This window comes from Streptopelia decaocto (genome assembly GCF_964273445.1).
Source record: "Streptopelia decaocto genome assembly, chromosome: Z".
Lineage (NCBI taxonomy): Eukaryota > Metazoa > Chordata > Aves > Columbiformes > Columbidae > Streptopelia > Streptopelia decaocto.
In genome coordinates, this window is record NC_138657.1 from 58,792,289 (window position 1) to 58,818,623 (window position 26,335).

Genomic DNA, 26,335 nt, shown 5'->3' on the forward strand with positions numbered 1-26,335 from the left:
ACAAGGCAACGAGCAACAAGCAGCACGATTTTACTGAGGCAGATCATGCCCGACCAACCTGCCTTCTACAGCGAGGTGGCTGGCCCTGCAGACACAGGAAGAGAAACTGATGCTGCATACCTTGACTTTTAGCAAGGCTTTTGACAAGGTTTCCCACAGTATCCAGGCATACTGGAGACACGTATTTTGCATACACGGAATATTGACTGGGTGGAAAACTAGCTGGTTCACCGGGCACAGATGGTTGTGATCACAGTATGAAGCCCTGCTAGTGGGTCAGTACTGAATTCAACACTCTTTTATATCATTATTACTGACATGGACAATCTGAAGGAAAGCACTCACAACCTCTCAGATTTTAGCAAATTGCACGAACAAATTATATATTGGGAGGCATGACAACCAGAGGCATCGCAGCAGGCTAAAAAACAGGTTGATAGGGACCTCGTTAAGTTCCAAGGCAAATACAAACTCCATTACCCAAAATGTAATAATCCAAAAAACAGCAGCAGAGTAGAGGCTGACTAGCTAGAAAACAGCTCTGTAGAAAACAGGATGGTTGCACTAGACCACCAAGACAGAGCAGCATAACCTTGCAGCAAAGGCCAACTGCATATTGGGCTGCATCAGTGAGCATACAGCCAGCAGGTGAGAGAAGCCCTGACTCCCCCACACTTTGTACTTGTGAGGTTGCATTTGGATTACAGTCTCCAGTACACAAAACCATTGACACATTGAAGCACGCCAAACTGGGAGCCATCAGTCACACATGACATACAAGGAAAAACTGAAAGAACTGGGTTTGTCAGCCTTAGAAGGTTATGGGCAGAACCTTCCTGATGTTTTCCATAAGACAGTGATGAAAACAGACTTCTCAAGAGTGGCACAGTAACAGGATTAGGCTAGGTAATGCACACAACTCACAGCAAAGGGAATTCCAATTAGATATTAAACAAACAAAAACTGTTCATAATGGGAAGAACCAAACACTGGAACAGGGAAACAAACTCCTGGATTTCCACCCAGGAGATGTTCAAATCAAAGCTTGTAGCAATCTGAGCAAACTGGATCTGCTTTCAGCAGATGACAGGATAAAATTATCTCTAGAGGACCCTTTAAAACTAATTTTCTCTGTGACTTTAGGAGTGCAAAAACTTGTATTAAAAAAAAAAAAATCCAAGGTGTCTCATGGCCATGGACACACACTGCAAACTGTCTTCAGTTCCTCCAGCTGAAGAGAACAGTGTTCTCCATCCTCTCCTTTTGTTCTTGCTTCACTGCATTGCCACAACCTGAGCAGATGTTCATAGCTTGCTTAAGGCAGGCTAGAGTAAATACTTCTTCGGTATTTACAAGCAGCTGGACATGGGGTAAAAAGAATAAAATCTTCAGACTAGCAGTCAGATCCACAAAGGGACAGAGACTATGGCTTTACCATTTGTCAGACTAAAATCCACACACTGTGGGTACATGCTCCCCGGGTGGGCTGCTTCCCCAAGGGGGAAGAGGTCACCTTATGAATCAACATCAGGCTGCAGCCTCTGAAAGAAACCTCAAGTCTCAGCTTGACCAAAGCTTGAAGAAAACATGAAAGCTGCATGTGAGACTTGTGCAGCTATACCATTGACCTGACTATCAGATAGCTAGAATTACTCCTTTGTCATTCATTCTGAAGTCAGAAACCGAAACCTTCACAGCAATCAACTTGACCACCTTGTAAAACCAAATAACTAAGAACTAAAGCAAACTTACTTGGCATCAGCTTCAAAGAGACAGGATTCATCTTGCACCTCAGCCAATGGAAAATGAACTACTTAAGCCAAGTTACTTCTTACAGACTTTTTTTTTATTATTTTTTAAAAGTCAAAAAGAAAACACATATCGGGATCAACTTCTCTCAAAAGCTCATAGTGAAGATGCTTAAGTCAGGTGACATCAGTCATACCTAGAATGAGCATTTTAGAGAACATGCAAATAAAAAAAAAAAAATAGGCATAGTTCACTATGATTCTTTTTCACTACGTTGTTCAATCTTAAGAACCTTAGGGTGGCATTTTGATCTTCTAACTCACAGAAATAATTTCAGACTTACCTCCTCAGGAAACACAACAGGAGAGAAGAGACAGTGATGAATAAAGAAAAATATTTGACTTTTTATTAGCACTTCAACAGTTACCTGATGCTCCATAATAAAGCACAGTTTCAAAGATAACATGGGTAACTCTGATGCAATGTAACAGCATAGGGTTTTTTCCAAATATGAAGAAAAAAAATTTATTACCCCTGCCCCATTGTGTTTTCTTTAAGAAAAGCTAAGTCTTCTAATAGCTACTTATAAGCAGAGACATACCGCACTTAGATACTTCAAGTTTGACAAGACAAAAATTAATGCTTTGGGATGTTAAATCCCTTCAAATCCCCTTTTTGCTTAGGTGGGAGGGAGAGAGATAGAAGACTATTTCCTTGTCTTTCACCTTCTCCCTTTCCCACCTATTTTTTGCAGACGTAAATGAAAAGTTGAATAAAATGAAATTAAGAGGCCATATATGCTAAATTCAAATATAGCTGCCGCAATGTTTCAAATTAAAATTCAATTACAAGTCTTTTCCTGCAGCGTACAACATATTAATGCTTACATTATAATTTTTATTTCAAATTACATTAAAGAGATTTCCAAGAAGGGTCACTTCTTTCATACATTGTTATATTTCTTAATGCATTACCTGTTCAAAGCCTGTGTTTTAAGTGATTTTTTAAGTGATCTTCAGATAAAAACAGAGGTAGCTAAGTAGAAATACTATGTTTTATGAGGTCTCTATACACGCTATAATAAAAAATGTTTGTTCTAGCAATCAAAATGGATTCATTTCAAGGCTTACTTCATAATAGTTTGTTATCCCCAGATATGAATGCTTTCTAATGCAAATACAGCTATTTCTGTTTACCCTTTGTCACCACGGACAGTTGCTACATCATTATGGAAAAATGATAAATTAATTTTATTGGGCAAATATTTGAGTTCCACTCAAGTACACTTAAGGAAAACAAAACAGCAATCTATGTCATAATTTAATTCCTTGCTGAACTTATTATGAGAATTTAACAGTGCCTTTAATTAGATTAGGAAGAAGTCAAATAATCAAAACACTGGATTTTAAGTTTGGTATGTGTCTGTGCTATCCAAACAATAGCTTATTTATTTAGAAAAACTCTAATAGACTCCAGCATCTTAAATATGTTCAAAAGTGCCTTTTCCAGCATCACAAAAATGTTAATTAAGAAAGCATCACTAAATTTTAAAGTAGCAAATACAGTTAAAAGTCTAAGTGAACATGAACTGAAACACTGTGGCCCAAATTCTGTGAACAGATCAGGTACACCAGACGTTCTGCCTCTGCAGAACTGGACCATATTTTTCCTAAGACACTTAAAAAGACAACAACTGGAAAAGATGGAGAACTTAGCAGCTGCTCAAAACACTTAAGCAGTGCAAGTAATTGTACATTTCCTTGTCAGGCTTGAAGATCACTTGGTAGGTCCCTGAAATCCTGTGTTACATTATACATAATGTGAGCAATACAAAAAAGTGGAACTGTATTTTAAAGAAAATTAAGTTTCCTAAAATGTTTCTGATTCACGGCATCCATACAATCCACAAAATAAACTGAATATTGTGTTTAGAATCTCAAATCATGTAAGCATCTATTTGCATCTGCTTGCATCTGTTTGTAATTTTGCTTTAAATTTTGATGAAATAAATAGTTGTTTTGTCCACATTGGCTAAAGAACAGCTTTGATAAGAGAGAATACAAATTTGGCACAGTATTTTTTAGTGAATGTCTATGGCAGAAGTACAGTTAAGAGGAAGAAGCCAATAACTACTGAAAGAGGAACAGGAGCTGTTAGTGTCTGCTTCTAACAGCTCCACGCTAACCTTAAAAAGCACATTTTTGTTCTTTAATGCATTGCCTCATGGGAGATTTAGTTTCAAGGGCTAATGTGTCCATCTTTTCATAAAAGCCTACATTCCTGAACTAGATCTCCTAGGAGTCAATGCAGTCTTCTCCAAATGCTGGCTGCATTGTGACAGTAAGAGATTCTTCTAACTCTTTGTTTTCCATCACCTCTGTGACAAAACTGTAGTCACAATCACAAGTGGAATATAAATCAGTATTTAGCTCTGATACGATTCCCTGACTTTGGCCTGCAGGGCATCACAAGTCTTCTTCGCATCACCCAACAACATGGCAGTATTGGGTTTGTAGAAGATGGGATTGTCCACCGCAGCATAACCAACTCCCAAAGATCTCTTCATTACAATGACCTGCACATAAAGAATTCATGATTGAAACAGCAAAAACTAACTACCAAACCCCTCAAACAAAGAAAACACAAAACCAACCTCCACACATACAGGGAGAAGAAAGACCCCTGGCCAAAACAGGACGTTCACTGCTACAAAACTGTATCTCAAATTTTAATACAGCAAACAAATTCATATCTGGATCAGTTTCAGAAATATTTTATTGCTAAACACAATATTACATGTCGGATGAAGAGACTGTGGACACTACACACGCATATGCTTTGACTTTATTCCATGTAATAAAGTCAAAGCAACATGGGCACTGATGGTTTTAACATAGAAACTTTTTGAAGCTTTTTCATTTTTTAAATATTTTAAGAATCCTGACAGCAACACAATTCAGATGAATGTTCACATCAACAGTCGGTGCAATGTTCTCTGGTGCTTCCCTAGACTATCATTCTGTATTACTTCATATACGGGATTAAAAAAAAATCTTGAAATAAATTTCTGCCAGTCTTAGCTATTAAATGTCAAATTAGTTAACCATGGCACCTTCAGCAGAGAAACCATGAAGCTTTATCAACCTTAACCAAGTCCATGTTTATTTTTCAAATTGCAACACACAGCTCCTCACAAAACACTGATAAATGTATGTGCCTATGACCCTGAGTACCTGAACAGCTAATGCACAAAATTGCTGAGGCTATGAGTGGGTTCAGAACAAGAGATCAAAGATGTCACATTAAGGAAACTCAAGTATACATACTATAGATCAGACGATGTTGCTTTCAAAGAGTAAAACCAGTAACTGAACTGTCAGTTCAATCTGGACAGACTAAGCTCTCTATACCCAACCTAGCCACTCACTTTTTGGTATGGAGGGGGAGATGTTCGCTTTTTTGGTTTGTTTTTTAATTTAAGCATAAAATTAATTTTTGTTATTTCCACTTCAATATTAAAGTTGCCAATCAAATTTCCTATAAACTTAAAAAAGCAGGTATTTGTACAAAAATGCTTCAGGGCTGCAGATGTGAGCATTTATACTAATTTCAGTAGAAGCACTTTCATCAGTCTTTTCTACTGCAGTCATCACTAGTCTCACTAAAGCACTTGTGGATGACTATAAAATCATGAAGAGTGCATCACAGTTGTAAAGTAGTGATTGTTTTGTTGGACAGGTTGCAGAAAAGCTTCATGGAAACCAGAGAAGTAGGAGAATCTTGTTAGCTTATGCTATAAACTATGTTTTTAAAAATATGCCACCCAACGTAGGTGTTGAGACAGCTCTGTTAATCTCACCTGTTTGGACTTCCAGACCTCAAGAACTGGCATTCCAGCTATGATAGAGTTCGGATCTTCCTGAGCTGCTGAATTAACGGTATCATTCGCACCAATTACAAGGACCAAGTCAGTTTCTGCAGCAAGACAAAGAAAATAAAACTGATGAAAAATTATCTGAAACTTGAACACTGAGGCTGGTGCTCATTTTTGTGTTAAATGTGGTCTTCAGAGGCAAAAGAATCCTTTATGCTAATAATGCTTTATACAAACATTTATGAGGCCTTCACTCACAAACACTTTAGAAACTTATCGGGCAAGTTATAGGTGAGAGACAAAGTGTGCTACAAACTACCGCCAGCAAACTGCAGTTATCCCCAACCTCATTCCAAGGGACTCTTTAGACCACAAAAAATTAAATCCTTTGATTCTTAAATGTGGTTTCATACACACGTAGTATCATCACTTTCAAATTTCTTTGTGCCTGGCATTTGCTTTGAATATTCTTTCCAAAAACCTTTCACCAGCAACTTTCTGATTTTTAAATAAAAGAAAGCAATGTAAGAAAGCAAAAAGTTGACTGTACAATACCATAGTGGTTTGCAAGACACGACAGGGTCACGTTACCCACAGCACCTGACCTAAAGAATCAACAGTAGTTTTCCTGTACAGAGCAGTAACAGTAATACGAAAGACACAGCATTTGTCATTCATTTCACACTTACAAGGAACTAAAAACAAAACAAAAAACACACACACACCACAAAAAAACTGTTCTTTCTTAGTTCTGGAGGAAACGAGTTTCAGAGACCGATTTAACCTCCCTTCAATATCTACTCTTCTATAATCCTGCATTCAATATTTCCCTTTGCTTTACCTGTCTGTACTCTCTGCTTCTCAGTTTTCTGCTTCTGAGTCAGGCTATTTCTTGTATTCCTCTGTGATTACTTGCTATCAGGTGGGAGAGCACTCAGGTTGCAAGTGAAAGACCTCCACTTCTGTACAGTGGTATCGCAACAGGCACAAAGAGAAACTGAATACAATGGCCTGAGATTCTCTATTTTTTAAATCCTTGTGCGATATAAAACCAGAATAAAATAAAAATTTACAAGATCAAATCCAATCTACTGGAAAGTTATAGCTCACATGCTAACCTGGGAAGTCTTCATTGATCTCATCCATTTCCAGTACAATATCATAGGGAACACCAGCCTCTGCTAGGAGTACATTCAGCTGACCAGGCATACGGCCAGCCACAGGGTGTATACCAAACCTAACAGGAAAGAAAGTTCAACCACATTAATAAGTACAGGTCACTGTTTTATACAGCGAAATTGCCACCCATGACCTACAAGGCTGAGAAGTTCTTAAGTATAAGCACAAGGCAATTAATTAAATGAAATGGTTAAACCTTAACAATATCGTAATTACTTTTCCAGCGCTGCAAGGAACAAGGCCCATAGATTCGACTCTTCACCTGGACAGCAGCTGTTCCTTTTCTGCAAACTTAAAAGTATGACTGACACAACTGGTATGCAAAAAAATATGATCACTTCCCAGTAAATCTAAGGACGCTAGGAATACATTTTCAATCTTTTCATCACAAGAAGGCTTTCAGAAAGTTGTTGCACCTGCAAAGTGGCTTTGGAGAGCCTGCTGGAGACTTCTAGTGACAGCATAGAAGGTACTCATGGCCAGAAGTGCCTAGGAACATATCACTGTAAGATGGACCGACAAAGTAAATTTTCCATCAAGCAATAGCTTATACCAACAAGCTTTGCTTAAATTACTTTTGAAAGTAATAAGACTATTTTACCATTTTATCAGCCTGATCAATATCACATACACCAAGCATTTGTGTCCACCCTTGTGTTTTGGGTTTTTTTTTAATGAATAAGCCTTTTCACTGCAAAACCACCCCCCACATTATTATGCTCTACAGGCCCTGCGTATAATTTAAAAGTGAAAGCACCACAGAGTAAATGAACCAGCCACAATATAACACTCTTTATGAAAGGGTCAAAAGACTTCCTGAAGTAAACCCACTCCCAGACCCAGAAATGCCCTTGGCAAATGATCTCATTGGCTCGGGTATCTCTAGACTATGCATGGTTATCACAGTCTAACAGTCCAAGAGAAAAATTAAGAGGGACTCTCCTTCAAGCACAAAACAATGCTTTGCTGAATTAAGTTAACATGCCCCCTTTGTCTCATGTTTGATCTCAGAAGGAAAAAAAAAAATTAAAAAAAAAAGGGGGAGTGAGAAGGTGGAGGAGAGTTAAGAAGCTGTACCAGTTTAACCATAAAAATTTAAGAATTGTTTCAGAACAGCTCAAAACCAACTTACAGAAAATGCACTGCTTATGAGTTACTAAAATTCAGGCAAACACACAGGGTGGCAGTGGGAGCTGTTAAGGCACACAGGCAGTTCTGCAAGAGTAAAAACCTTATAAAATTCAGAATGGAGACGCTGAACAGGTTTAGCTGCAACTCCCGAAGACTTATTTTGGACAGAAAAAACTCTCATTCTTGTGGGCAGATGGTACTCTTCTGCTCATTTACTGGCCCTGAATAAACTAAGTGTGTCAAGGTCTACTGTCCTGTGCATTTTTTTGTCTTTCCAGCTCTGCAGCAACCACCAAATGTAACGCTGACTAAAGCACACCAGAAATGCCTCAGATGAACGGTATATATATAGCTGAAGTTAATTTTTCTTGTTTAATAAGGAAGCCTACATGTACTTTGGAAGAGACAGAAAATATCCAGAAGAAAACTGTAAATTCTTGGGTTTCTGAACAGAAATTTCTGAGCAGCAATCCAAGGGAGTCAGGAATGCAATAAAAACAATTCAGGCTTCTTCAGAAAGGAGGGAAAGACTGATAAATCAACTTGACATGACAGACAGACTGTCACATATTTCAATTTTCTAATCTGCTGTGATGGAAGTGGCTAACACTGATGGTCCACAAGTCACAGTCCAATCAAAACACAGATCACTTGTGAATTTAACCGTGTACAAATACATCCTTAAAAGGGCAACTAAGCGCTCCATCAGCAAGACAACATTAAGACAATGCAAAGATGAGACAATTGGAACTCCAGCAACAAAATTAAGGATACATGATTAATCCACGTAATACCAGATACACTACAGTTTTAAGCTCTTGGTCAAACAGCAGGACAAAAGCTAGCTTTAAAAGGAACACTTTTAAAGAAACTAAGAAAATATATTGTATTAATCTAGTAAACATTTTGGATCCTGTCGCAAAGGAAAAAAGGAGAGCGAAGTTACAGGACAAAATATTAACAGTTTACGTTTTACACCACTCACTCAGTAATATAAGCCACGTGTAGTACTGCAGCTAGTGCTGAAGTGTACCAAATTCAATCACTTACAGTACAGTAGAACTCTTATTATGAAGTACACTTGAGAAAACCCATCACTCCTCTGGCAGTGAAAATAGATTTTCCAACAAAATTCTCTTTTGTTTCTAATAAAATTATTTGAGCATCTTTGTGACCAAAGCTGCTTTGGCAATACACAAAACAAAATACTCATGAGGTTTCTATTAAATACTATATACACATACAATCTTATTTCAAGGGCTGGAAAGCCAAAATTGAAGCTGCCAAGAAAATGAATTTCACCTTTGACTTCATCATTCCTGGCAAGATGCAAAGAAAGAAGAAAAGAAAGGGACAAATTATCTTTATTCAGGAAGAGTTATGGCATGAACGATCAGTAGTTAGACTTCTGACAGACTGTGTGAAACCACATACTGCGTATTCACAAAGTTTGAGAAAGCTGCTTATACAAATGCTTTTTGGACAAATATTGAAGTCTGCTTTTAAGAGCCTGTTAACCAAATATGACAGTAGCCTGCCAGTACCTCTTGAAACTAGATGTGCAAGTGTGTCAAAAAGAATCATTAGAAATGTGTACTTCTCTAAGGCTTGCGTTACTTCACAAGGTAAGATCTACACATATCTGGAGTGAAATTAGCCTGTCCAATAGACAGCAGAATTCAAGTAAGCATGAAAAAGAGATAGCTTAAATCCTTGACGGTTCACAACATGTCTCATAAAAGCTATGTATCTTGCTCCTGACCCACAACAGCAGCAGTTCCTCAATGCCATGTACATTATGGCAGAAACGTCACATAAAAGCTATGTATCTTGCTCCTGACCCACAAAAGCAGCAGTTCCTCAATGCCATGTACATTATGGCAGAAACGTCACATAGCTCCCCCAGATGTTCAAAATACGAACCTCATTCTTATTCAAAAATTCAAACACAAATTATTTTAAAACAGAGACATGTTTTATTGTAAAAATGTTTTAAAGTGAAAAATTGCCAAGTTTCTTTTATATGCTTTTAATATCAGTTATGCAATAACTCCTTTAAGTTGGTTGATTTGTTTTTAAACCAAGCATAACTCTCACTTTTTCTGAATTTCTGTTTAGATGACATTAAGTTTTCAGTCTACATATACTGTACCCATAACAAAGATTCATAATCATGCTGTGTCTGACTTGAAACATTATCCTGGTAGTTCACTGAAACAAAGAATTCAGCAGGAATTTTTTCTCCTGATCTTGACCAAGTAACATTAAGCTTATCACCTCCAGTTGTCAGATACAATGAAGTGAGCACACACCTTGCTACTAACACTTCACACTTAAACAGCATTGAGTACCAGGCCACAATATTCAGCCTTTTCAATCAACCTCTTTCAGACACTTTTTAGCTTTAGAAAGGCAACACAGTACCCTGCAAAATGAGTTCATACTTTAAACCTTTTTTTGCAATACAAAGAGAACAACACTTTGTTTTAAATTTAGACTAAACATCTAAAACTCCTGACATACGCATCATATCTAGGACAGCACTTTCAGCACAGAAAGCACTTAAATTTGGGGGTGGGAGGGAAAGTTATTTAAAGTAGTACGAAGTTAATCATAATAGTATGAAAAAGACAACTATTGCATGAAAAATTACTGAAAAATCCCAGAATGGAAATTACTTTTTATACAGGTCATAAAGTCAGCATCTATCTTTATTACAACTGGCTAGATAATGTTCTTGTAATCAATACTGAAAGAGCTAGCACCTACCTAACCCAATGCAGAAGTGTTTCAAGATCACTTCATCCATGTAAAGATAGGATTCCTGTCATTATGCCAAAGCTGGACAGAGTGATGTAAGTAAGTAACATCTGGCCAGTGCCCAATTTAGCTTTCTCAACACTTTAGGGACTGTATACACAGAGAATAATTTGCCCAAGGGTTTTGCCTCACCTCCTCTTCCCTCTGCTCCATTCACTTTACTCATGTTTTCACGCCTCTCCACCTCTGTTTCCAGTACAAACAACAATCTGTTATTCAATGTAACAGGAGAGAAAGAAAATTTAAAAAACACCACCACCTAGATGAACTGAGAAGTGCACCACTGAGATATTCCACAGCTTGAATCCTACCACATAAGAACAGCTGCAAGCACAGCATGACTTGTATCACAGTATAGTGCTCCCATCCCACTTACAGATTACTGTGTAGATTATTAGAATCAAAGCACAGAGCTAGCTTAGCTAGCTTAGGCCTGGTGTCATGCCAGAGGCAAAAAAACCATGTGCCCAGAAAGAATACTTCAGCATGGACTAAGCTCAGTGGCTCTGCTGGGGTCAGGCCAGTTAAATTTAAAATGAATCAAATTAGTTAAATTAAGCATACTTAAGTTAGGGTTGGTACTGGCTCTCTATTTCCAACCACTATGGTTTATCATAACAGGGGCAAGATCCAAATACACAGCATAGACCTTAGCTCAATGCAATAACCCTTTGAAGAACCCAAGTGCAGGGAAGAAGAGCCTGCCTGTATCCACAAAGCATCACGACTGACCTAGTAAGGTCACCCAGAACTGAGCTGACCCATATGGAACCCATGGCACGCCTACAATACAACCCCAGAAGCGTACAGCTGTAGCTGAATCCTTGCCGATCAGGTACAGCAATGTTTGCTCGTTCTCTCTAACTACACCAATACAGGTCTTGAGCTGATAAATCTGTTGGACCCCATTTGTCTCTTTGTGTGCAGCATTAATAATTCAGAACCCACCCCGTTAATTTGACCATAAGAAACAAACTGAGAACTCACACACATGTACACACTTGGTGTCCTCCTACTAAGCATACATCAGCTTCCTAGAAACTTGCGCCAACACACATTATTCTTATGTTGCCATTCAGCAGTGATAGTGATTTCCATCCTATGCACGCCCGAGCTATACAATGTTAAGACTGGTTGGGACAGCATCTTAACACCTCATCCTTCAAAATTCTTGCAGATTTTCTTGTAGACCAACAAGTAATGACTGTAAATTCATAAAACTGAACAACCGAAGTTAATCAGTTTTATTTATTAATTTGTAGATAAACGTGGAAGTGGCACCCATCTGCATGTTCTATTATTCACAAACAAATAGAACAATGGAGAAAACAACAGAACCCTAAACACATTTGGCTAGAGCTCAGCCAGAGAGGTAACAATCAAAACCGTAAAATGTGGATCCAGCACTAAATTCATGCTATCACATTTTCCAAAGTATAAGAAACCCATGTTTCTGTGTGCTGAAAAGTAATTAGATTATCCAGCATGAGAAGACAAAAAACTAAGTCCTTCAAGACATCCACCTATAAAAATCAAGTTAAAAAAACCCAAACACTAACATATTGGCAACTAATTTGAATGCCTGTTAAACAGGTAATCTGCTTTTCTCTCAACTATGAGGGTCACCAGAAAGCACCATATTTAATTATTAGTTAGATTTAGAAAGTCTATACAAAGCACCATTTTAAGAGTCCTTTCACCCTGCAGTACATTTTTCTTATCAAGAATTTCTTACTATGTAGGAAAATAAAACATATTCATAGAAAAAGTCTTCAGAAAGTCATACTGTGGAAAAAGCTTAGACAGACAGGGATAGTATCAATTACCCATGTACATGTAAGAATGTATACAGTTTTTAACTGTACTATACTACAGAATAATTCTATATCTATATACAGAATTACTATATAAAATAATTTAATGATATAGAAGACATCAGAATTCCACAACTGGAGGCCTACAAACAACACAGCATGTAGCTGAAGAACTTTGGTAAGGTGGGAACTTTCAACAATTTACTCAGTTGTAACTCTGCAGAAATACGGCACCAGTTGTCGAACAGGCATTTCCTCTCCACAGCCAAAGGATTCTGCGGGCTACAGGATTTAGTCTATGAAAAGTTTTGGTTTTTTTACCCATCCATAAGATGGGAAAACTATAGTGAAGGCTCAGCAATATTCAGCTTTCTGTGTGATCCTACTAATGCATTAAAGATGTGATCTGCTGCAAGACCATCTCAACTAAGTGATGACGTTAGCTATGCAATTTAATAACTAAAACAGTCTGAAGTTTCCGTACTGTCCCGTATTTCCGAATTTAAACCCTAGTCAAAGGTTACGCATCATGTTATATAATCTGTGCTCTTCACTGAGAATGTTATGACTATAGGCAAAGTAAATGAAAACAACCGCTCCTCTGGATCAATTGTGAGCCATGAACCAAAAAAAGACTGTATGACAGACGCAATTTTTCTTGGCATGGTATGGGCATTGCAAATTGATGACAATCATATGTCCATGCTGGCATGCCTCCACAGCGGATGTGTGAGAGTGTCACTACATCTGGATGGTGAGCGCACCAGGGTCCCGAGGCACTCCAGGCCTACCAAAACCAGAGGGACAGCAGCTGCACTCAATGAACACCGTGGGAGCTCCACAGAGTGATGAAAGGCCTGAATTACCACAAACTGTAAATACAGATTTATTTCATTAAAATGCTAGGTAATCACTACAGTGATCCCTTCCTGAAATTGACTCATTTCAAGTATAAAACAGTTATTTTAAGGACACATTCACGTTTCTGCCCCACAAAGCCAACATAAAAGGCAAAACCAACAAATTTTTGTTTCACCAAGGTTGATGAAAAAATAAAGCTTTCCCCCACAGAAGCGCTGAAAGGAAAGCCAGAAGCTCATGACATTCTCACTACATTAGCCAAGAAAGGTTCTTTTGTTGCACAACTAACAGGTCTTCAAAAATTTTAATTCAATTAGGACACACACAGAGATTTTGCTGAACGTGGAGAAATAAAGTGTGAAGAGAACAGTTAGAGGAAGCAGATGCAACAGCACATGCCCTCGTTTCTTATATATACGTGAAAAAGACATCTATAAGGTAATTTTATACGCAAAATTGCAGTATTCTGGGTAAAAACAAAGATGTAATTGCAGCTAAACCTACAACAACCATGCTGTTATCCATCACAATACATGCTGTAAAACACTACAAAAACTTATGTGATTTTTCAATAAGCTTGGAAAAATAGTGGAAGAAGAAAAACAAAACCAAAAACCAGTAATTGCTAGAGTACTGATTCCAAAGGAAAGTCACCATCTAACTGAAATAAGCACATGGCAATCAGAGAATGGGTCTGGCTAGCCAGCATCTGTCCAAATATCTACTTTCAAATGAAAACCAAGACTTGACTAACTTAATATTTTTAAGTTCCCATAAGCAGAAAACAATTTTCCAAACAATCAGCAAAGGAGGCATGTTAGCATTCTGGTACTTTCTACATCTATAAGGTCTATGAAAAATTGAAGAACGGAAGGACTTGAGGCACCTAAGAATTATCTCTGCTTTCTGGAGCAGCACTCCAGCAGCATAAATCCACGCGACTGGCCAGGTGCACTCCAATAATCTTTCCCTGCAGCACTCAAAAAACTCTGATAGCACCCCTGCTGCTTCCAATAGCAAAAACTCACAGGAACCCAGCAGGCGTAGGTTTAAGTTGCTTAATGGATTGGAATATCTGTCACAAGAGGAGAGGCTGAGAGCTGGGATTGTTCAGCCTGCAGAACAGAAGGCTCAAGGGAATCTTATCACAGTGTATAAATACTGATGGAGGGGAACAAAGAAGACAGAGCCAAGTTCTTCCCAGTAGGATGCAGTGAACAGGCAAGAGGCAACGGTCACAGATTGAAATACAGGAAAAACCTGGTTTACTCTAAGGGTGACTGAACATTGGAACAGATTTCCCAGACAGGCTGTCAAGTTCTCATCTCTGGAGACTAAATTTTTAAAACCCAACTGGACAAGATCCTAAGCAACCTGCTCCAGTTGACTCTCTGGTTTGAGCAAGAGGTCTCAACTATTCCCACTGCAGGCCTTTAACTATTCCCCAAGGAGACGCGCCCAATTCCTCAGGAAATCAGGATTTAAAAAAAATATTGAAGTTATTTTAGCCTAATAAATAGTCCCCCTTAATGCAGGTTTCTCTAAGAGGCAATATAAGCACTTAAGTTAGGCCTGTGCTATCTACCCACAAACTACAAGCATAAAGAAAAGCTATTCTCCCTGCAATGAAGTCAGCTGTTGTGATTACTCCTCACAGTAACTTATTTCCACAAAGTGGATGTTTTCACCAGCTCTCCAACCTACGCCTTCAGAAAAGTCTGCTAACTATTCTCTTGAACACAATACAAAAAGCTACCTTAAAGTTTTATTTTACAAAAAGCTCCACTGCTTGTTTCATAGAAAAATATCATGATATCCAAAGGCAGAGTGTATGTACCTAAAGGAGCTAACTTACCCTTAAAAAAAAGTTACTACAATAAAGAAATATTAAATTTTAAAGCCATTCTTTCTAACTGAATTTCAGCATGACACCAAACAAAACCAAAAACAAACAAACAACACACAAAAAAAAAAATTTTCTCCAGCTGCTGAGGCTACTTCAAAAAAAACAAGAAGCATGTAAGGGAATAAAGGATCTTTTACACTAAAGCACGAAACTTCTAGATATTCAGCTGCAGGTTAGTAAGATTAGAACATTCTTCCAGCTAGTATCTTTGAGAAAGAGCCCAGCATAATAATGACTGCTGAAAAAAAAAATTAAACCTAAAAAAAGACTTGTAAAGGGATTTTAATGAAATGGATGAAAACAAAACAAAAACAAAAAAACAAAAAACAAAAAAAAAAAAAAAAAATCAAAAACCTGTAATACTTCTCATCAAGGAAAGTACTCACCTGACATTTTTCCCTTGTTCTCTTAACATCTTCACCAGATCAGCTATGGGGTACTGGGCTTTTGCTGCACACAAACCATAACCTGAAAGAATTTCCAAACTTTAAGCTCCTTTTCTGTTTCGGTGCATATAGAACAGTTACAGACAGTAAGTGTACCTTCCACACAAACAGGAGTTCTCATAATTAAACAAAAAAATTATGTATACACACACACACATCAGATAATCAGATATTCTCAGTCTGACCACTTTAACTAATCACTTAACCAGTAACAGTGTAGTGGTATGACCAGCCAAACTACATGAGTAACTTAGTTCAGCTTCACAAAAAATACATGTTCCTTTATCAGAGAAGGACATTTCAGACAGGTATACTGAAAAAAAATGAACAGGCTACTATCAGGTCACTTTACCACCCCGACCCTCAACGAAATTTTGTATTTGCATAAGGCAAATCCAGTAGTTGAATATGGCCTTTAGCAGCAAATAAACTTTTCAGTGCTTCTGTTTGAATTAATTCATCAGAGCAGTAATTCCCAGGAAGAACATGGAAAGTACAGATTATTAACAGTGACCTCAAGGTTTGATCACAGGAACAAGAGGCAAATTCGTTGAAATTGGTTGCAAACTTTGTTAGAAACAAAGGTAACTTCCCAAAATAGAACCTACCTCACTGATTATTTCATTTAAGCTGAAACAAATTGAAAGAGAACTCTATTTTTTAGCACTCTTCCCATTCCAATGTGAAAATAATCTTAACAGTTGTGCCATTCAGTTGAAGGAAAACAAGTCTGGAGCTATTCCCTACCTGACCTCTCCTAACAGGGTTGAATCATATGAGCCTACAGCAAACATAATAGAATCATAGTATCATTTAGGTTGGAAAAGACCTTTAAGATCATCAAGTCCGACTGTTAACCTAACACTGCCAAGTCCACCTCTAAACCATGTCCCTAAGAACCTCATCTGTAAGTCTTTTAAACACCTCCAGGGATGGTGATTCCACCACTTCCCTGGGCAGTCTGTTCCAATGCCCGACAACCCTTTCCATGAAGAAATTGTTCCTAATATCCAGTCTAAGCCTTCCTTGGCACAACTTGAGGCCATTTCCTGGCATCCTATTGCTTGTTACTTGGGAGAAGAGACCAACACCCTCCATGCTACAACCTCCTTTCAGGTAGTTGTAGACAGTGATAAGGTCTCCCCTCATTCTTTTTTTTTCCAGGCTAAACAGGTCCAGTTCCCTCAGCTGCCCCTCACCAGCTTCACACAAGTGAGGATTTCAGTTTTCAGGGCTTTTAGTATACAATAAATACTGGAATTAAACTACAAACTAAGTTTTATATGTTTTTCTGCCTTTTTTTTAATAAAACAATGCAGGATTATGCAAGTAGATGAGAAGCATAAACAAAATCCTCTCAGTAACCCGACAGACATTTTGTTATTGGTACCACTGGTACTTTGGTAGTGCTTAGAAACTCACACCGCAACAGCTGTACACAAAATTAACTGTAAATGTAATTTATAAGAGACAGTCTTTGCCCTGAAGAGTTGAAAATCTAAATAAATAGGACCAAGCTTGAAGAAACACACACAAGGACAAATAAAGTGGCATACACATCTCTACACAGAGGAATGCTGAGTAACCTGGAAACAAAAATAGATCCCCCAGACCCAGTCAACATTTCACATAATGCTGTTATGTTGCAACTCCAAGATAGGCTACATTTTTTGTTTGGCTTGTTGGGTTTTTTTGGTTGTCATGTTTTACTAACGCATCTTCTGAACATCTTGCTGTATGAGTCAAGAGTGTCTTACCTGGAGTAATAATAATACTATTGGCTTCCTTTATCATTTCAATTGCATTGTCCACATTGATTTCTGTGTGTGTTCCAGTGATTTCCATGGGCTTCCCACCAGCTGTTGATGTGGTGCCATAGCCCCCTAAAATCACATTTGCAAGGGAACGGTTCATAGCCTGAAAGACAAGAGATTTTTGATCAGCTAAAGATGAAATCCAAAAATAAAGGATAGATGTCCGCAAAGAAAACTTCAGAAAATATTAAAGCCTTCCTGACAACAGTCCTTATCTGCTGGTTCTGCCTGCTTACAACTCAAAATTTCTTAAAATTGGCTCCTTAAAACAGACTCAGATTGACAACAATAGCCAAACATCAGCTTCTAACACATTATATTACACATGTATGAGAGAGCATCAGCATTTCCCCAACACCAAGAACAAAACAACACAAATAGCAAATAATGCTCTCTTTTTGTTCTTAAAAGGGGGTATATAAAAGAATGTGTATTTGATGACAGAATTTTTTTGACATGCATATATATATGTGTATATATATATACACATACACAATTTTTGCAAGATATTTTCTCAAGTTCTTGAGAAATTCAACACATAAGCACAGAACTACTATATGGCAACATGGAAACCACGCAGCTCTTACAGGTAGTACAGAAGCAAAGCTCCTACAGCATGAAGACAGGAAAAACCACAACAAAGCTAAGTAGCCACACAAAATTAAAGGAATGCTAACTCAAAACAAATTGTAATGAACTGAAGGGGGCCATTAACTTACTGGATGAGTACCAAAGGGGAACAAGAGATCTGAAACTAGGAGCTTTAAGAGGAGAACGCATCCTGAAAATTCAGCTCTGTAGATACACAGCCAGGAAAAGCCACTGGCTAAATGCTTTCACTGGCATGTCTCCTTGTGAGTGTGGTCCCAAAGCATTATCTGAAAGCAGGCGAAACTTGTAACTGCAGTAAACAAAACTTTAGAAGCAGGAAAGGAACAGGATAAATTGCTTCTTTAATTAAACATGTGTGTCATACATCTGCTGTGCTAGCTCAGAAACCACAGCAAAATTTAAGAATAGATCTGGAGAGGCACACATACAAGTGAGAGGAAACACCCACACGAAAGTATGCTTCCAAGTGTCCATTTTCCACTGACATTTTAAATCTTCCAACTCCATGGGTTTTTTGCTATAGCCTGAGAAGATATGCCATTCTGCGAAATGCATCATCTAGCAACCAAGCACAATGAAGATGTTAAAAGAGCTCTTGTTTATCCTTAAAAATCATCACTGTTTCAGACACTGTAAGGAAGGCGCACAAATGCAGTGAAATCAACATCTTTCTACAGTCTGCGGTGTGCAGTAGTTCATATCCTCTAAGAACACACTGCCTTTCACATGTATCACAATACTAAACCTTCAAACAGGAAAACAGACTGCTTAGTATCTTCCAGCAGTTAAGCATCAGGTAAGACACTTCAGACAGAAAAATGTCCTTTTCACATGCTGTGCATGCTAAGCTCACAAGCAGCAAAGCACTTTCTACACACGCTGAAACCAAAAGACAGTACTAAGACCAGGCCAAGGGAAGAAGTTCAAATATTATTAGAAATCTGAGAATCCACACAAAGCAAGCATGAGATCAAAGCACCTTTGCCTGGCTCTGCACCAGAGAGACAAGGAAAGTCTGGCAAAAAAAGGGACGGCTATGGAAGGCTTCAAAATGAGCCAAGACCTCATCAAGCAACAAGTAACCAATACAGCTAAGATCTACTCAGCACAAGAACAGTGTGGAAACTCTTCTATAGCCTCTTTCACCTTCTGTGCCACCACAGACCACAAGCATATATGAATAAAGTGTATGGTTCACTATTTACAGTTACTCCAGCTATCAGGAAAAAGCTCTTTCTGCTGTGTGTACACAGGTGATACTGGCCAGGAGCTCACAGCCCACAGAAAACCAAACTCTTGATCCCTGAGAACTCCAAGTCCTTCCACTGTGCCCACAGAAACTGTGTGCCTAGTACGGATGATGAGACAGCATACCACTTGGAAGACTAACACAAACTGTCCCTTCTCTTGGTCTGTTTCATCACCCCAATTAATGGTTTCTCTTCAACCTGAAGCATTTTCCCCATCTGCACACATAACGATTCTAATACTACAGTTGCAATCACCAAGTATTCACTCTGGAAAAAAGAAAAAAAGACAAAAGGACATGCTAATACAATCAAGTGTTCTGAAGACACATTGTGGTAAGTGTTTTAAAATAAGCCACAGTTCACAGGATGAGTGAACAGTACAGGTCTTCACTTTTTTGTTTTGAAGTTAAATTATTTGCCCTTAACTCACCCTACTAACAGGCACACAAGAAGAATGAGTGGAAAATCAAGCAGATAAAAATTAAGTGGTCACCTGAATATGCTGGCCAACTTTATCAATTCAAGTTTGAAGAGATTACCTGGATAGGCCTTGGATGACTAAGCTACAGTTTTGTCACAAAAAACGTTGCAAAAACCTTGCAAAAAGAAGGTTTCAACCATTAAGATGTTTCCACAAACAACAATAAATACACTGCTTTGGATGGAAGTCATATGGGGAGGGGGAAGGGGAACTGTCGCTTCATTTTAACAAGTTGCCAGAGCCTAAAGCAGAGTTTATTGAAACTCTTTAGAAATGCTCAAGACGATACTAATTCCCCTGATTATAACAAATACTTTTTAAACTAACGGTTTCCATTAAAGAAGGTAAAGTAGAAAAAAAAAAAAAATTACAGGCTACAAACAAGTTATTCTGGTTATAGTGCAGAAATTATAAAATATAAATTTATTTTACTGGCTGATCAATTGTCTAAGCTTACATAAACCAGCACAAGATTTCTAGAGCACTACCTCAAAACCTAAACTTCCTGAAATTTCAGAAATACGTAGAGGAAAGCCATTCTGACACTGCATAACTATTTTGCTAGTTACCTCCCCAGGCATCCTCCAGCCAGCAGATGCAAGTATCCTAAAACTTTCTGTGAGTGCTGAGCAGAGCTAGCAATAAAATAAATTTTAAAAAAGGAAGAGGACAGTAAAAGCAAAATGAAGGTATAGAGTGATTATGCCTACTGGTAAATACGTACCCAACAGATCATATTTTCACCAAGACCTACATGAATTTGATCTTTAAAAGAACATACTTTCCATATCTGCGCTGTCTATAAGCATAATCTTTCTACTGATATCGACTAAATTGCTGACTACATACAAATATGTATGTTTACACATCTACAGATAAAAAGATGTCCTATGAGCCACATAATCCAATTTCCTTTTGATAAGGAGACAAAATGTTAAAGAAACAACAAGATTCTTTAAAATTCATATCTGATATTGTTCATTTTAACTCATCTCTAGGAAGCTGCACAAAAATACTTTTTTAAGCTTTTCTGAAACTTCTCCTCAAGAGAGATGAAAACAGATGATACTGAATACTCCTAACATGGTAACAACACTATTTATCAGCAGAGACGAAGTAAAAGAAGACAGCCAGAGCTGATCATAGGAAAACATCAGGAGAGGAGAACAGTGACACTGATCATACAAGAATAAGAGCAGAAGGGAAACAGATTTACACAACAGAGAATTACAAGGTTGGCAGCTGTTTCACTGTGAACAGTTTTAAGTCATTACCTCTCCATCTTTGAAAACAAAAAAGAGAGAGACACAGGAAAACAAGAGACTTTTGTACACATGTTCTAGAGAAAAGGAGACCATTACTAATAATGCGGTACGATTTACACACAAAGTTGACGCTGAAGTTTCAGCTGACAGACATCAGGATCAGCAGCACATTAACGCAAGCCTGCTGCCACCTCGTGGTACTTGAAGTATCTGCTCCGAAGAAAGCACACTTTCCTTCCAGAAAACAAAATTTAAATTACTCTCTAATGGAACCAAACTTTTTTTTAAAAGAACTCACTACTTAATAGTATCTCCTGATGATAAATTTTAAATTCAGCTTAAATTTAACAACACTGCAGAGTGATATGACTAAAAAAAAAAAAAAAAAACCCACATCTGAACACAAGTAACCATATCTCTTTTAAGCCCAGATTCAAACCTCAAGGGCCCAAGTCAATGCATAGGCTCAGTTTTTAAGTATGCATCTTCCCAAACAGAAGAGAGATGACTGACATCTAGTCCAACAGCTTCAATCAAGAATTTTCTAGTCTGCAAACCCCTAGTAGTTTGGTCTTCCAATTGCTTATCTTGCTAGCAAACATGCTGAATTGGGTTTTTCATTACTTTGAAAACAAGCACAACTTCTGCCAGCTTCTTACCACACACATGATGTATGATAGGATGGCCCCAGATGAGCCAATGAGTGCTCCAACAATGGTCAGCAAGTTGTTGTTCAGTAGGAAGCCCTCAGCACACAAAGCCCATCCCGAATAACTGTTCAGGACAGTAATAACTACAGGCATGTCAGCACCTCCAATAGCTGCTGTTAAAGTGACACCCTGGAAAAGGAAATAAAACATTTCAGTATAAGCTACAACTAAGGAGAACACACAGAGAAGACAGTCTGCCTCCAGCACTGAAAATAAATATCAAGTTACTTAATAACCTATTCAAGTATATTCAATGTAGGAGACAACAAGCTGTGGCCTGCAAATTGGACTTACCAATTCCACCTTTTGAGAGAGGACAAAGTCACTCCACTGTCCTCATCCTGGGCTTAGTCTCATATTTTTACTTGCAAAAGTATCCTACAGCTCCAAGGAACTGTTCATACCATTAAAGGATTCATACTGAGCAGACTTTGCAAAACTCAGTTTACAGCATGGTAATATCCAGGGTAAATATTGCAACCGCTTGTGTGAGTGAATGGGGGAAGTTACACATTGGGATAATCTTACTAAGTCACCACAATAATCTGTAGATCTAGAGCTCTATATTTTAAGGATAACCTTTCCAAATAGTCTTTTAAAATACCAGTTTGTCATATAAAAAGGCTCCAATAAGTCACAGCTGCAAAAAGTAATTACATACGTGCATGCCTGTTCTCTGGAACAGCTCTGGTTTTACAAATAGATTTAGGGAAGTTAGTTGCTACTTGCTACTGCAAATTAGCATACAGGCACTGGGACGATTGTGACTCAGGATGGTAAAATACAATCATTAAGAGGGAACTTGAAAGGCTGAGGAACAAACTGCTTGTTTAATTTGTTCCACCCACTGCAATTCTCCAACTTACCATTATGGCTGAGAGAGCTGACACAGAACCTAAGCAAGTAATTCCCGTAGTGTAACTTGGATCGAGCATGTATGGAATCATTCCACCAGCGCTGGCAGCCAGCAATCCTGCATTCAATGCATGTCGGCCAGGCAACAGCAGTGGTGCAGAATTTAGGATACCTGCAATCAAATGCATATTCAGAGACAGGCACATACATGTAGGAGAGCCTGTTTCTTGCCTTCAGAGAAGACCAAATACCTCAGCAAAAGAAAAATTTAAAAAAGAAAAAGGGGCAGAAGATAACACAAGTTAGTTGAATCTGAGACCTTGTACTGACTCAGTATTGCCAACAAATTTAAACTTACTCTAGATACTCATGTTTAAACTCTCAAATACTCATATTTAAACTCATTTTACTTCATAATCTCACTGAAGGGCATTAGAATAAGTACAAAAATCTCTTCTCCTCTTGAAAAGTTTTTCTTAAGAAAAAAAAATAAACACCTTATTTCATTCCGGCCCCAAGCCTTTGCATGTTGTGTAGGACACTGTAATAGGAAGCTTTCAGCAGGAACTTCTTAGTACAGGTATTATCACAGTCTCTCAAAAGCTCTGTGCTTAGAAAAATATGCCTATGCAGACAACTCCAAATATAAACACTCGTGCTTTCAAATGCTTTAATATCACCAAGACTTTCAGTCACACGGACTTCACACAGCTTCTCACATTGGCAGAGACTTGAGGGGAAAAGAGGGTTCGGTATTTGTGTGATTCAGTTTAAAAAGACAACACATTTATTTTCACCCTAGGCTTTTTCCTTTTTTTTTTTCTCTCCAAACAACACAGCAAAGAGTAAAAATAATGCAAGTTTATCAGTTACTTTTGGTGTAAGTAATTACTTATCAAGTGTCTCATTTAATTTCAGCTGAATTCAATGGACAGCATGAACTGATGGCTTCAGGACTAGGAGTCAAAGTGTGTGACCTGCTGCTTCTAGTTCAATAGTCTACATAAGCTCACTATTTCAGATCATGCTGATATGAAAATGCAAGGGAGGAAAAAATAAAAACAGGAGGGCGGGCTGTAACAAGCAGTGAAGCTCACCAAGGACATGCGCACAAATCACTGAGGAGATAAGATGGAGAAGAAAAAAAAATAACCGAGAAGAAATAAATGAGTAACTACTTAGCAGAAATATATCAGAAATACATACTACTGACAAATCCTTCAAAAGATTATTAGAGAAGACAGCTTTCCATCCATGTCATGCTTCCTCCTTCAATGGCTGGTCTCATAAACACTGAAGAAAGCAAACAGATGTTTCCCAGAGGAACTATGGTAAAGCTAATAACAGGATTAGTAATAGGAAGCTCTTAGCTGGAACCTCTTAGTACAGGTATTATTTCAGTCTCCTAAAAGCCGTGTGCTTACAAAACCAAAAATAAATGCAATAAGAAAACCTTCAGATGCATAAGGATTGGGAATTATTATTTAATTTAGACAGCATATTTACTAAAACAGCAAGAGGTCTGGAGCATGGAGGTTGCACAATAGGTAAACAGACGCTGAACTGAAAGGTTTAAAGTGAGGCAGTCTTTACTGATACTGCAAACTACAATACCTACCTAAATGAAGCCTGCAATGTCAAGAACAAAATCCCACAAATATCAGCAGTGCTCACTAAGTCTAGCAACACCAGGCTTTCAATTAAAATGTCTGCTCAGGAGTATAAAATTGTAATCATATATGTTCAATAAAACCAATTACAGAAACAGTGTCGTGTAGTGTCTTGACAACACTAAAACACCACTTACTTCTAGACAAGATGAACTGTGGGATGCTTACATGACTTGATAATTAATACCAGTAGCATGTCCAAGCACTGAAAACAAACCTTTCATAACTAAAGCTGTACACAAATTAAACAGAACTGAAAATAAAAAAAGTACATTCATCATAATTAAACATAAAAATTTTTACCTGATGCAAAATACAGGGTGTCTTTCCAGTTACACAGCAGCGTAAAGGCAGAGCTAAGCCCCAGGGGGAAAAAAGAAAAAAAAACAAACCTTTAACAAATACTTAATTCTGAACAGAAGGTCTCACCTTGTAGTTTTCCATAAGCCACAAGAGAGCCACTGAAAGTCACTCCACCGATGTACGTGCCAAGGTATGCCACAATCTTGGTGAGGTTTGCAGCTGGATCAGTAGCAAAGTGAGGATATTCAATCATGTATTCTGCTACACAGGTGAGCACAGCAGCCAAACCAACCAAACTATGGAAAGCAGCCACTAGCTGAGGCAGATCTGTAATCTGGATGCGTTTTGCAATCGTCAAACCTATTGAGAGTTGAAGACAGAAGGGAAATCTTACACAACACAACCAATATGTGCAGGTAGAAATTGATGTATCATGGCTCAGTGTGCAATGCACACACATGCCTAGAAAAATTTGTTCTACCCTAGAAATTGCTATGGCATTTAACTGAAATTGTATGTGTATTTTGTGCAAAGAGGATATGATAGAAATTAGAGAGAAGATTAAAACATATAATGTTCTTAGAAACGTCACTAAATATTGAGAAATTCAACATTTTCTGTGATGAAAGCACAGTGTGAAAAAGGGAATTTGGCAGTGTTCAGTCAGGCACTGGACAGAAGCATGAAGTTGGGCAGTTCATTCACCTCTGCATACCCAGTCTCCCTAATAGTGATGATGTGCTCCTACTTTTCCACCGGTCTCCTCCATTCTTAGCCACATCCTGATGCATTAATAAAAGCCCTAGAACTTAAGATTCTCTCTTCACGTATTTACAGAATAATACATACAAGCCATAAATGTAAGTTAGTCAATTTACCTGTCAGCTACAAAATATGCAGCTTGCACAAATGCACATATAGAGCATGTATTGTTAGCTTATAGTATCATACACATACCTATGGTACCACCAAGTGCCATTGCACCTGACATCTGTGCCAACAATTCAGGTGAGGGTTTAAGGGCTCCAAGAGTAGCTGCTAATCCTCCTGCAACACCAATCATACCCAAGGCATTTCCAAGACGAGCTGTTCCTTGGGTAGATAGACCAGCCAGGGCACCAACACAGCATAAGCCTGAGCCCAGATACATCATCTTTAAAATAAAAAAAACATCAATATGCATACATGAAGTAGAGAAAAATTGCATAATCATTATAAAAATCTTTCTGGTTATTACACAAAAGGGTCGATTTCTCCAGAATCTGTGTAAGTCACAGTTCTTAACTGAAGTCAAAACTCCTGACTATGAGAAACTGTGGTACAGGTTGTGATTTTGGCCAATTAAAATGTGGTACCTAGTAAAACTTTACTCACTTTATGACCTTGGCTTATCTGCACTGTGAATATTAAACTTGAGTCAATCAAATTTTCCTCATCAGTTCAGAAGCAAGTTTTTCCTAGTACAAACCCAATGCAAAACTGTCCAGTTCATTATAGGAATAGTTTCAGAATTTGCTTATGGCACATCTGAACTCCTGTTTTCAAAAAGCATAAACAAACTCAAGTGAACTGAGCTGTACATATCCAGACAGTTG

At 38.0% G+C, this 26,335-nt stretch overlaps 1 protein-coding gene across 3 annotated transcripts in view; it reads right to left on the reverse strand.

Moving 5' to 3' along the window:
* Positions 1–2,129: 2,129 nt before the first annotated feature.
* NNT (nicotinamide nucleotide transhydrogenase) overlaps positions 2,130–26,335 on the reverse strand; it is a 44,881-nt gene continuing 20,675 nt past the window's right edge. For all 3 annotated transcript variants that reach the window (XM_082075377.1, XM_082075378.1, XM_082075379.1), the window contains exons 14-22: positions 25,698–25,893; positions 24,867–25,100; positions 22,779–22,939; positions 21,862–22,041; positions 17,538–17,697; positions 15,721–15,802; positions 6,742–6,860; positions 5,609–5,724; positions 2,130–4,324 (exon numbers count right to left, since the gene is read on the reverse strand). In XM_082075377.1, the coding sequence (XP_081931503.1) occupies positions 4,175–4,324; positions 5,609–5,724; positions 6,742–6,860; positions 15,721–15,802; positions 17,538–17,697; positions 21,862–22,041; positions 22,779–22,939; positions 24,867–25,100; positions 25,698–25,893 (1,398 nt within the window). In that variant the 3' untranslated portion in view covers positions 2,130–4,174. The remainder of the gene's footprint in view (positions 4,325–5,608; positions 5,725–6,741; positions 6,861–15,720; positions 15,803–17,537; positions 17,698–21,861; positions 22,042–22,778; positions 22,940–24,866; positions 25,101–25,697; positions 25,894–26,335) is intronic.